The sequence below is a fragment of the Triturus cristatus genome, chromosome 7 (genome assembly GCF_964204655.1).
Source record: "Triturus cristatus chromosome 7, aTriCri1.1, whole genome shotgun sequence".
Taxonomy (NCBI): domain Eukaryota; kingdom Metazoa; phylum Chordata; class Amphibia; order Caudata; family Salamandridae; genus Triturus; species Triturus cristatus.
In genome coordinates this window covers 418489192-418502278 of record NC_140590.1, presented here as the reverse complement: position 1 = coordinate 418502278, position 13087 = coordinate 418489192, and the positions used below count along the sequence as shown (strand labels likewise).

The 13087-nt window shown below is 44.8% G+C and overlaps 2 protein-coding genes across 4 annotated transcripts in view; one reads left to right on the top strand and one right to left on the bottom strand.

The window, feature by feature from the left end:
* LOC146809839 (uncharacterized) overlaps positions 1–2003 on the bottom strand; it is a 226834-nt gene extending 224831 nt beyond the window's left edge. For 2 of the 3 annotated variants that reach the window (XM_085616702.1, XM_085616700.1), the window contains exon 1: positions 1091–1512. The gene's annotated coding sequence lies outside the window, so the exon portion shown is untranslated. Of the gene's footprint in view, positions 1–1090; positions 1513–1912 lie in introns of those variants that run through there. The other variant, XM_085616701.1, reaches the window with a different exon arrangement.
* DNAJC1 (DnaJ heat shock protein family (Hsp40) member C1) lies at positions 1759–3909 on the top strand. Its single transcript, XM_085616699.1, has one exon. It carries the CDS (start codon positions 2105–2107, stop codon positions 3689–3691), a length of 1587 nt encoding a protein of 528 aa, XP_085472825.1. The 5' UTR covers positions 1759–2104; the 3' UTR covers positions 3692–3909.
* The last annotated feature ends 9178 nt before the right edge of the window (positions 3910–13087 follow it).

Below are 13087 nucleotides of genomic sequence, written 5' to 3'. Positions count from 1 at the left end.
AGTCTCAGTATCCATAGCAACCGCATAAAACACATTTGCATAAAACTAAAACTGTCTCTTTTGGAATTTTCTCGACAAATAACCAAGATTTGTCCTAACACCTCTTTGAAACCACAGTGCAAAGGTGTTTGCGTGCAGGGGAGGATTGTTTATGTGTAGGAAGGTGTCCCTTCCTGCACATAAACAATCCTAAAATGCCATGCTATCACTTTCATGAGTGCTGCTTCAAACAGCACACATAAAAGTGACAAAATGGCTTTTTTTTATAGATTGTTTATGTACAGAAAGGGACACTTTCCTATACATAAACAAACCGTGGCATTTTCCTTTTTCCATGTGTGCTGCACAAGGCAGCACACATGGAAAAAGCAAAAACGAGGAGAAATAATAGATTTCTCCTCGTTTCGTCAACTTAAGACCAGGATTTATCTGGTCTTAATGTTGCCGCTGCCTCCTATGTACGCCACCCTTGTACAAAGGAGACAGCATCAAAAGCAATTGGTGGTGCGGTGGATTGCCCACCATAACACCCACTGCCCACCCCTTTCACGCTAAGCATAGCTCGACAGGGGTGCTTATTCACAAGGCAGCGTTAAGCCACGTTAAGTGGCTTAAACGCTGCCTTGCAGATAAGGCGCAGCCCCTGACGCCACCACAACATTGGTAAAAGTGACGTTGAGGTGGCAATAGTGGCTTGTACATATGCCCCTAGGAGTCCATTCCACTACAACACACATTAACAACTTCCCACATACAACACATTCGCAACCTACACCCTTTCAACCAAACAAGATATATGAATGAATAGCATTCCACTTTAGCTCCTCTCCCCACCGTGGCACCCCTAAAGCACAGCGACCTATATCAAGTTAAGCGTACCACTCTCGTCAATGACGCGTGATACCGTAGAGCACATTGCAGTTTAACTCTTTACCACAAGTAACTCCCACTGGTGTCTCGTGCTATGTGTCCACTAATGCGCCTTGGCGCCTCATCGGGGGTGAAGCACTCCATAAAACCGACACCAAAACAATACACACATGCACTAGACATTGTTGGCATGGATCCTGTCAACATAGGAGCACTGTACCTTTCAATCTACAGGCTCCCAAATGAGGGTGAAGTCAGATGTTTAGAGGCCGATCCCATGAAACTCAAAGGAGATTAGAAAATGATAGGCTGGTGGTTCTGATATGCAAAGGAGATCATCCCTATAGAAGTCTCAGATGCATTTGGCTGGTTTAATAGGAGTGCGAGTATTGCTAAAAGGACGGTGAGACTCTTCACATGAAGGCAAGCAGGCAGTGTAGCACTGTAGAGTCCAGGTCCGGGCGAGGAGCGGCGGAGATTGGTCCGCATATACAGGACCACTCACACCGGCACAGTATAGGACGGGACTTGAAACAGGAGAGAGGCTAGGACCTGGCGAGTATAGCTAATAAGCGAACAGTTGGAAGGAATGAAACAGGAGATGACGTACTCATGATGAAAGTACAATCCGGGTGGTGCTTGAGTAGAAGATCGCGCGCAGAAGCCGATTCGTGGCTAAATCGGCGTCTAATAAGACGAAGCTTGCCTTGGTGACACATCTGTTCACGCGCACTGATAGAATTGATACGCGTCACTGTTCAGTTTGACTACGGCTTCGACTTAATCTGATACACATGGTGGCTAGACTACAGGAAGCAATTTTAAGCGCTACAAAAATTCAGCATATGAACACACTGTAGCTACAGCACGCCTACCCACGCTAGCCAGGTATGGATTCACTAAACCCCGAAAGCGAATAAAAGAACTGGCAAGAGCAGCATAAACCAATCCTAAAATACGGTGCAGACTCTGAAGCCAAGGGCATCCAATGAAAAATTAAGAAGTGCTCCTCAACCAACCACCTAGCAAGCCTTCTACTAACCAATTGAAATTTACTGTACTTTTCCACAGCTTTATAGCATATGTATCCGCCTTCCTGATTGGAAATGACCACTTGGTTTCCCAGTCCTGCAGTGTACGTCGTAATTACCGTAAACACGGTACAAAAGCCGGCTACAGAAGGAGCTGTAACTGTCCAAGGAAATTCTGAACAGCTGGGCGCCAGGGCACAGGCATGAGGACTCCTCTCCTGCCTGCCGTACTTCTGTGCAGTCTTCTGGCCACATCACTGGCCTGGGACAGTGGCGACCTGGAGCTTTTTGACCTGGTGGAAGAGATACAGCGCAACTTCTACGAATTTCTGGGAGTGGAGCAGGATGCCTCCTCGGCGGACATCAGAAAGGCCTATCGCCGGCTCTCGCTGCTGTTGCACCCGGACAAGAACAAGGAAGAAGACGCGGAGACCCAGTTCAGGCAGCTAGTGGCAATATACGAGGTACTGAAGGACGACGAGCGGCGGCTGCGGTACGATGACATCCTCGTCAACGGGCTACCTGACTGGCGGCAGCCGGTCTTCTACTACAGGCGCGTCCGGCGAATGAGCAATGCTGAGCTGGCACTTCTGCTCTGCATCATCCTCACAGTGGGGCACTACGCCGTCGTCTGGTCCATCTACCTCGAGAAACAGCTGGATGAGCTGCTGAGTCGCAAGAAGAAGGAGAAGAGGAAAAAAGCCGGGGGCAAGATTGTTGACGATGCTCGAGCCGGCCAACCGGAGAAAAACGAAAGGCTGCTGGAGAAACCGCAGTGGCACGATCTTCTCCCGTGCAAGGTGAGCATCTGGATTTACCTGGCTGTAAAGTCATTGCCGCAGGCCTTCCAGGAGGCCAGACAGCTCTACGTGGACTATAATGAAAAGAGGGAAAGGGAGAAGGAAGAAGCCCTGGCTCTGGCTGAGCTAGAAGCCCTTCAGAAGGAGAAAAAGCCGAAAATCAAGAAACCCAAGTCTGAATTTCCAGTTTACACTGTCGCAGACTCTACTGCTTATGTGCCTTCCTACGACCAGGGTGGCAGCATCGAGGAAATCGAAGACCAGATTGACGACTGGTTGGAAAACAAAGTGCAGAAAAAGAAGGCATCTGACTGGGCAGAAGAGGACATTTGCCAGCTTGCTAAAAGTATGATGAAGTTTCCCGGGGGCACCCCAGGTCGCTGGGAAAAGATTGCCCACGAACTGGGTCGCTCAGTGGCAGATGTGACTTCGAAAGCCAAGCAGATCAAGGATAATGTTGTTGTTCCCTCGGGTACTGTTAGACTCTCAGAATTAAAATCCACAGCTCAGAGTTTAAAAGGTACAAAATCAAGCGTGAACATGCCCGACGACATCATTACACAGCGGGAGGAGGAGGAAGACGTGGAAGAGGCGGACGGTATAAACCAGCGCAGCGATTTCTCAGCCACTGAACCCCGACATCGAAAACGGAAGCCCATTAAAAGCCCAGAAGCAGCTCTCACGGTGAAAGACGATGTGACAGAAAAGAGCAGAGGGAAACGACAAAAGGATTTCGATAGCTCAAGCCAAGCCGATGACGACAGCGAGGATGAAAACAAAAAAAGGGACAGAGGGCCCATTTTGGAAGAGTTGTGGACTCAGAACCAGCAAAAGCTGCTGGAGTTAGCGCTACAGCAGTATCCAAAGGGAACTCCGGAGCGCTGGGACAAGATCGCAAAGTGTGTCCCAGGAAAATGCAAGGAGGAGTGCATGGTTCGATACAAGATGTTGGTTGAGCTGGTGCTAAAGAAGAAGCAGGCTAAAAGCTGAACCATTCTGAGCAAAGTGTTTTTACATGCATTTCACTAAGCATGGGGTGTGGTGAATGTCATATGCAGTAATGTGCATTTTGTACCTCAGTATTTCCATGTCATGTGCCTTAGGAAAGGAAAACAACTAATATAACGCCACCCTTCTTAAACATATGCCATGTCAAAATGTATTTTTGTATCAGAAATATTTATAAATAAATACATTTGCCAAATATGCTTTTGCTCTCACGATGATTGTTGATTTGCCATACATAATATCCACCGCTTGTGGTACACTGAACTCCTCAAACAAGACCGTTCATGCAGGGCACTTTACTTGCTGCTTCTCGTTCACTTATTTCAATCAATCAGGAAGTATAAAGCGCACCTAATCACCTGATAGGGTATCCAGGCGCTTGCATGTCCCGGAGGCTTATCCGATCAGCCAGGTCTTGAGGGCCGTTTGGAATTCCAGAAGTGAGGTGGAGGTGCTCGGGGTGGCTGTTTCAGGACTTTGCTGGGATGTGGGAGAAGGAGTATCATCCACTTATGCTTCGTTAGATACAGGGAGTATGGGCAAGTGAAAGGGAGGCAGAGCGTAGTCTTCTCGACGGTTGGTGGAAGTTCAGGCGGTGGTTAATGTTTTTGGACTCTTGAGATCATCCAGACAAAGGTGCTAGTACAGAAATGTTATGAACAGGCACAAATACCTTTTGTTTACAGCTGAGTAAAAATTGTGCTCACTTGGCATTTCCTCCAGCATTTTGCTGTTGCCAACAGTGAGTTCCAGAACCTGAACTGGGGCAAGTAATGCATGCAAAACAGAACCAAAAATGTTGGCACTCGTTATTCCCAGATGTCGGCGCTGATCTGCATAAACACTCTGAAAGATCTATTGAGTCCAATGATATTGGTTGGGTTCTGTTTTGGGGTATTCCTTGCCACCATCGGCATAGCTGCTCTTGCAATGTCTTGATTGTAATTGCTAATCATACTTCACTCCTGCAGAGGTTAAGGACCGACCTGAAGAGATTACACTATGAAAGAGAACTCCAGCCTCAGTGCTCTTAATTCAGCGACGTTTTCCATAGGACTGTCTTGAGACGCCATCTAATTTGTTGATAGTTGCAGGGGAAGGGCTAACCGATAGCTCTGCTGGGTTTGGCCGTCATAAGCACACCTTCTTGCCCTTACATTCTGCTCAATTTTGATATATTGTACTCATTAAGGCATTCGATGTTTGGTGATGCTGGGAAAGGCCAGCAGATGAACACTAGACAGGCTTTTATTTTAAATGATGATCATTTCCACTAGTGGTGTCCAACCAAGGTCCATATCGGTCTGATCCATGCCAGATTTTCAGGCTATCCATATAAAATATATTTAAATATAACCAATCCATACTGAGCACTTTGGCTTCGTCATTATGAAAATCTGAAGTGGATTTGGCCCTCAGTTGGGCACGAACTGATAAACAATATTATGCGTTCCAAGATGTAGCATGTTGCAAAAGTCCAACCAATAAATAAATATGTTTCAGGTATTTCAGATTTTGGATACATTTGCTTTCAACGCCACTAGAATAGAGCAGCTTTAATCTATCAGGAAGTGACTACAGGTCATGGGGTAGGAGTGCCTCATGCAACTAGTCAGCCTACCACACCTACTGTGCACTTTCTGGTCTTTGGTTGTGCGTGTGAATCGTTGGAAACGATATTGGTGCAAAGTAAAATTTTTTTAAAGCAAGCTCATAATGTTATTCAGGTGGTTCAGCCGTAATATAAGTGAGACCTCACATTTTGGAGTGGGATATTAATTGTTGCAATTTAACTAACACTCCAGTTGTGTTTAATTAAGAACAACGCGCCCTCACTTGATTCATAGAAAATAACTTATCTGCATCACACACACACATTTACTTTTAAAAATTGATTTATATTTATTTTTTGCCTCTGTTTTCTCGCATACCAACACCATTTGAAATCATTAGTGGTGTAAAAAATGAAGCATTGCCAGCCAAGCCCCACAATTACTCAAGATTCCAAATATGCCCAAAAGGATTGAGGGATACCGCCATATGGCCTAGGGATCTGAGGACTAACCTTGTAGCAACCCGAATTACACTTTCTGGAATACTTGGCTCCAGCCACTTCTCTGGCTCGGCTTTTGACCCATGGGAACCTGCTCCAAAATGCTCAAAGGTATGTGTGCAATTTAAAAAGCATCTCTACGCAGATTTCCTGTGAGAATCGGGTGATATCTCTTTCCCGTTTTTGTTTTGGACATTCATTAATGTGTGGTTTTGGGTTAGTAAAATAGGACAGTAATTGGGCATTTTTGCTCTTTTCACAATAGGAACTCAAGCAGGAACTTTCACTTGAGTCTTTCCCCATGGCCAATTGATATAAAGTGAGCTAAGTTTCCCTTTAGTAAAATTGGCAGATTTGTGTACTTAAGGTTGGGACACCACAATTAATTAGTGGGCAATTTTTCTGCATGCCTGGAGCTCTTAATATTTCACCTGCAGATGAGGAGCCAGCTCGACTTTGTCACCTATATGATTAATTCATCAGATCACTCACCGAATGATTGATAATTCTAGGTGACAATGTATTTACCATAGGGAATCGCTACAATCACGCACGCTTATAAATTGATTTTAATGTAGTTTGTCATATTGTCCTTTCTTCAATAGGTTGCTCCCCTTCAGTCACCCAGTCCTGATGAAGACCCACTGTTGAGGATTAGATTGGCCCTTCTAATTTTGCCGTGCTGAAACGTCAACACTTTAGATAGCCTAAATTGGATATTTGGTCCTTGAAGGGGCAATTATGATTTAATCAATTACCTGTACTAATGAGATAACATTTATGCTGCAAAATAATTGTAACGGACAGGCTTCTCTGTAATGAGTGCGATATATGTAAGATGTCTATTTTCTCTATTGCAATTCCAATCATGGGCACTCTTTTTTTGAGCACCTTTTTTTTCTCTCATTTTGTATCTGGAGCGAACAAGTGAAAATAATGTATTGATACTGTTGACTTTCATATACACATATATAATCATGCATCTACTGTTTTGTGGGTGATAAGAGTTGATATTGTTACATATGCTCTCCCGTTTTGACAGAAGCGATATTTTACTCCCTCAGAGCAGAGGAGATTTTGATAAATGAAAAGTTAGGTAAGGTAACTAGTTTAGCCTTTTCCCTTTGTTTGATGGTCTCTCTGATTGGACCATTGTTGTTACGTATCCCAAAATGGAGCCAGGCTATGCACCCAATGCTCTGATATATTATCGCTTTTATCCAGTTTTTGAAACACAAACTGATGAACACATGACAGCTGATGAGATTATATAATATTTTTTTAACTGGAATACAGCTTCTCTTTGTAGCCAGTTGCACTTTGTATGTGTCTCAAGAAGACCTTTAGCAGGTGAGCACCCTTTGTGGGCTCTCCAAGGTTTGTTTTGCTAATGTCTGGTTGCCACATTGAGGTGTTTATGGCACACTTGCTTTAAGTCAGGGAAGTCAGCGATATTATCATAAAAATAATTAGCAACACTCATGAAAAAGTTAATCTGCAGCTGTTGTTATATATCTGATTCACTAGTTTTTTCTATTCCCCATTATTCCCTGTGAAACACCTGGAAAGCTACTCTAATTGGACTATCAAGTGATTCTTCTTGTGGGTACCTGTTCCTGCTGTGCGGAATTTGCTAGAGAAGTGTGCTCAGAGAAAATGGAGCCCCTGTGCAAATGGACACTTTTATTTTATCTCCGCATGGAAAACAAAAAATGTTGCTCAGTGGAGAAGGTCCATACTCCTACAAACATGAAACGGGTGGCTGATCCTTTTCCCCTTTGATTCTGGAAGCGGAGTTACTCCAGCAGTTTGCTGGACTAAATTTATGATCCTTCTCATGGTGGGAAGAGGAGGGTTATGATTTTTGGAATGCCAGTAAACATACACGATGGGTGCTCCCAAACTTCCAGGACAAACCAAGTATTGGAAAATCCACTTCCCACCCCTTGAGTGGGTTTAACGACTGCACTTGTGGCAGAGAAATTCCCACTCATTAACACCTGCAAAGAATCCCTCAGAAAATTCCTTACAAGTGTAAAATGATAAATTTGGCCAAATGCTTACAGCTACATTTACTTTTGCTTTTGCAAATAGGGCCTGCAGTGTCCTGCCTTCCTGTTCGTTGAACATTACACTTCTTTTTAGGAATACTTCTTTTGTCGAATTGATTTAACATGATATGTGTATTTAGTGCATCTAGTAGACCAATTTAGATCAGTGGAAGACCAAGCGCACACCATTGGCCTTCCTTCTTAAATTGGAGATTGAAAGTGACATTCATCCAGAGGCTGAACTTCACAATGTGTAACAAGGAAAGCTGGGCTAAAATCTCACCTTTCTCACTTGGCCAAATTCTGTGATTCTAGGCAAATCCCTTAACTTCCTTGAGTGACTGATTTTAGAGCACAATGAAGTAGTTCAGTCCAGGGTGTGCGTTACACAAAAATGCCTCCTATTTGGTTTAATAGGCAATAATAATGCTTCACTTATAACAACAACAACAACAATCATATATGCAGTGACTGACAAACTGATATCTTTACCCATGGCCGCACCATCAGGGCAAAGACGTATTCTTGAATTTTTCTAAGTTAAGAGTCAGAAGCTATTACTTTCAATAAATGTTACTCAATGGAATTGAAAATATTAAAATCTTGAAAACAGAATCTTAGGGCCTCATTACAATGTGGTTCGGACCCAAACCGACGGCTTGTCAGTTGCGGTCCTAACCACATCTACTGCTGTGGTCCGACCGACGCATTAGGGTGCGCGCGGTCGGAGGCAGCAGTCGAAGGGACCGACCAATGCCTTCTCTTCATAATCCTTAAGGGTGTAGTTTCTGCCGTCAGGATTATGATGTCTGCTTCCGACAGCCTTTCCATGTCAGCCTTTACGACATGGAAAGGCGGTCGGAAAGCGACATAGGGGCTCTTAGCATGGTCCCCTTCCCCCATGGGCATCCGCATCTGGGCTGGTGGGCACCTGTGGTGCCCCCCCCCCTGAAAATACCTGCATCGTGTGACAGGCACCATGGTTTCCGCCATTAGCACAAGCTCCCATTCAGAAATGGGAGTTTATAGTGCGGTCGGATCGTAATTTGGTGTGCAGAACTGCCGACCTATGTTCAGGTGGTTCCTCCACTGAAACGGTGTTGGTTGGAGGCAACTCAGACCGACATCGTAAACATGCCCGTAGTTTAATTTTATTGAGTCCTCACATTTTAACATGACTTTTGTTGTGAAATGTTTTGTAAAGAACAAATAAATTCAGTGGCTTGCTTTGACCTTTGGCACCTAGAGACATACCATACCCATGTCTCTGCCCTCTCTATGAATGTTCTGGCATACCCAATTCTATATGTAACTGTGTGTTGTGATGTTGTTAAGGGTAAGTCGATCATATGTTAACCCTAATGAGGACACAACACTCTGAATGACTCTTGACTATGTGGGTGTGTAAGCCTATGTGGTGGTAGGGCTATGCAAGAGAGGCCTCTTACAGTGGCGGCGCCTCCGCTAAGGCAGGGGAGCCTAACCCCAAGGCTTTAAAGCAGTGCAAAGGATAATAAAGGAACGTTATTATCATTTTATTTTTAATATTGCAGTTGCAGCCAGGTTAGGGTGGGGCTGGGCACCCGTGACCCAGAGGGAGGAGGAGTGGTTCCTGCTGCACCTTACGTGCACATGACGGTTTGGCTGGCAGTCTCGGGCCGGCCAAACCGTCATGCACACTTTGCATGTTCTTCACCTGCTTTATTGTACAGCCTGATAGGAGCACATGCCCGGGCTCCCAGCCCCTCTCTAAGCGCCAAACCACAGAGCTCAGATCAATCACGATGCTGCTACCAGCAGCGTTGTGATTGGATATGGGAGTCTGGAAGCATGGGTGCTTCCTGTTCCTGGTTCCTGGGATGGAGGAGAGGCGTCGGCTAGCGATGGCAACCTGCAGGTAAGTTTCCTTTTTTATTTCCTAACCACCCATCCACCCCCTGCCACCGTTCCCTTCCAGTTATCATTACTTCTGACATGCCCCGGTAAGTAAGGAAAACTACACTACCGTTTGCCTGTAGTACTCACTAAGATGTTGTTACTTTTAAAGTTGCTCGACCAACAGCATTTGTGAGAGCCTATGTACTTTTTTGATCAGTCAGGCAACGTGGTAGTGCTGCTCATCTACAAAGGCTGGCTTCTCAAACTATATTAGTTTTCCTTGCTTGCATTAGGGCCCATAGTACCCTTGCTGCACCACTGTTTCTCTCTTTGGTCTTTGCGCAATGCACAAAATAGTTTGTGTATATACGCAGGGCAGAAGTCCTAAACAAAAGTGAGGTGACTAACCAAGTTAGGCAGTATGCAAATGACATTGCGCGTGACATCGCAGGAAGTGGCAACACCTCATAGAAAGTGACTTCAGATCTGAACACCTCAATATATGTTTAGCAGTTCTATCGTTAGTATATTTGAGTGCATTAAGAGATTTAACAAGTGAGATTTTGCATCAGGGATGTGCCAAAAAAGTGAAGCAACCCAGACACAAACTCTGCGCCTCAACGTACTAATTTTTTTAAACTGCCCCAAAGAAATTGGCAGCTAGGAGAAATGTAGCAGTAAATCTGCCTCGGCTTATTTGGTTGTAAAGTCTGCATTCAAAATATCTTATGGGTTAAGAGACCTGCTGCAGAGATCTTTGCGATGAGTAGCCCTATAAAAGAAAGAAAGCAAAATACTGGTATTTAAATTATTTGTGTAAATACTGGGACACACCAGCACATCTAACATTCTTACAGTGCACCCATATCTCTTATATTGGGACTGAACAAAGTCAAAAGCATGCCTCTATTCAGTACCTGCGACGTGATAAGCTGTGTGCCTTTGATTCCCCTCCATTGCAATTAGGTGTGAGGTTACAGATAGCTCCCTGCCAGAATACCCGAACAAAAGCAAGCCTGGTGGCTCCTTAACTTCGCTCTTTGTTTTGGGCCAGCTGTAATTTAAAATAAGAAAGACCCCTTACCACCTGCACGTTGCTGATTGAAACAAAAGCAGACAACGTGCAGGCACTGTTGAATGTGCCCCTGTGTGTGAAACCTACACTGGTACGAATTCAGCATATCTAGTGGGTTGGTGGACGCCCAGGCTTCCTGACTCCCATAGCCAATCACGACACTGCTGGTAGCAGCTTCGTGATAGGTCTGAGCTGCATGGTTCGGCGTTCAGAGAGGGCCTGGGAGCCCAAGCATGTTCTCCATCCAGACTGTACAATACAGTCGGTGGGGAACATGCAAAGTGTGCATGATGATTTGGCCGGCCCGAGACTGACGGTCAAACGTTCATATGCCTTTAAGGTGCAGCAGGAACCACCCCTCCTCCCTCTGGGTCATGGGCGTCCACCCTGTGAAAATAGTGGGTGGATGCCATCTACCAGCGTGTACCAGCGACTTGTGCTCTGTGAACATATTTTGATTGCTCAGCAAGACAGAAGGATTTAAAAGTTATTTTGAATAGATTGTCATCTGAAATTACATTGTTAATGTCTCATCGTTTACAAAAAATCATAATTCAATTACTTAGTTAATTAATTTCATAATGAAGTCCTATATGTTTTGTTCATAGTTGTTCCACTATTTTAATGTCCATTTTTTGACGTGTGCCAAATGAACATCATGCATTAGAGCTTGCCTACACTTGACTCAAAGCTCCCATGCCTGAAAACCACTGGGGACCTTAAAGAGCTGGTTTCAGCTCATTCATAACCATTACTCTGTCCCAACAGTGGAATCCTTAAAGCTGGCTTGGCAAAATCTGCTCAATGTACAGTTCTCTGCTGAAACAATTGTCAGAGTTGACGACGCTACACAAAAACCGCCATTCCATCTGTGTGCTTCCATTACCATGAGGTAATACGGAACCTTTGCTGCTTCTGTCTTAAGCGGAGTATCCTTTAACTAAACTGAGATGTTTGCACATGCCAGCACCTCCTTTCTGCTTCAGTAAATAAAAGATGTTTCATACACCTGCACGCCTAGTTATTCCAGGCCAACCCTAAAGAACATATTTTGAAGAATCTGAATGTAACTCTTTGGGACTATCATAAGCAGGGTCTGAAAAAATGTAAAGGAATGACAATATGTGTCTGTTGGGAGACCTTCCTTCTTAATGTGGAAACCAAAAATGATACACGCCCCCCCCCCCTAAAATCCAAACTTACTTGCATGGTATTTTGAACTGGGCATGTTGGCATGGGCTGGGGCAAGTGCCTCTTATACAATACGGGAGGCCTACTTGTTCAAGTCACACCTTTATCTCATTATATTGTACACCTCATCGGCGTACATGGTAGGTTTCTCCTGTATATACCATGCTCCCATGGTTCTACTTACCCTGGACGCGGTTCCTCCCTCCCCCTCCCTAACCATCCTCTCAGTGACATGACTACACATGATTATTTGTTCTTCACATCTGTCAGGCGCCTCTTGAGGCTGTCTCCCTACCCTTTCCTAAAGCATGACGTCTGATGTCTGACTTCTTCCTGCAGTCTCATGAGCTTGTTTCCTTAGTTCTGATGATGTGTTTAATATAACAGTGTTTATTAATGACATTTACAAAGCATGCATGCCTGTGCTGCTGTTGCTGTTGACTGATATATGGCCTTTGTATGCACCACATGTTGGGGCAACTCTGCCTGCATCGATGAGTGTAGCAGCTGCCTCATGTTATGCATAAAATCCAATAAACATATTAAAAAAAAGAATGAAGATGGATCAAGTGGGATTACCACTGATGCCACGGAGGATGTGTCCTCCAGAGTGGAACAGTGGTGGACGATATTTAGAATGATGAATTTCAGATCAATGATCAGATATTTTTGGAGAGTGGCTTGGCCATGGGGGGGAAATTATTGCCTGATTGCCAAGCTTCTGATACTGGGTGGTTCATCCTGCCAACGCATCCTGTCATACCAAACTATGAACCAAACCAAGACTTGCTGTAAATCGAGGAAGCTGTCCTTGAGGCGGTTTAGCGACTGAGCCTGCGCTAGTGCAGCTGCTGGAGGTATCAGAACGATGTTCACCCTGAGTGCCTGTGCTAGTGAAGCTAGTGAACTGGCCTATTCACCCAAGCCAAGCCAGGAACTAACATAATAGGAAACACATAGGGCGGTGAGCAGGCATGGCGATGGTGGTGAAAGTGTGGTCTGGAGAGGCTTTCTAGAACAAAGGAGTGGTTGACTGCGCCCACCCGGCAACACGCCAGCTTGAGGACAGGGGCACAGGGTGCCAGAATATTGCTGAGGTGAGCTGCCCTGTGCTGCAAACTGAGAAATAA

Excerpts from the sequence above, each read along its gene's own strand:
- DNAJC1 (XM_085616699.1), top strand. The coding sequence starts at position 2,105 with ATGAGGACTCCTCTCCTGCCTGCCGTACTTCTGTGCAGTCTTCTGGCC.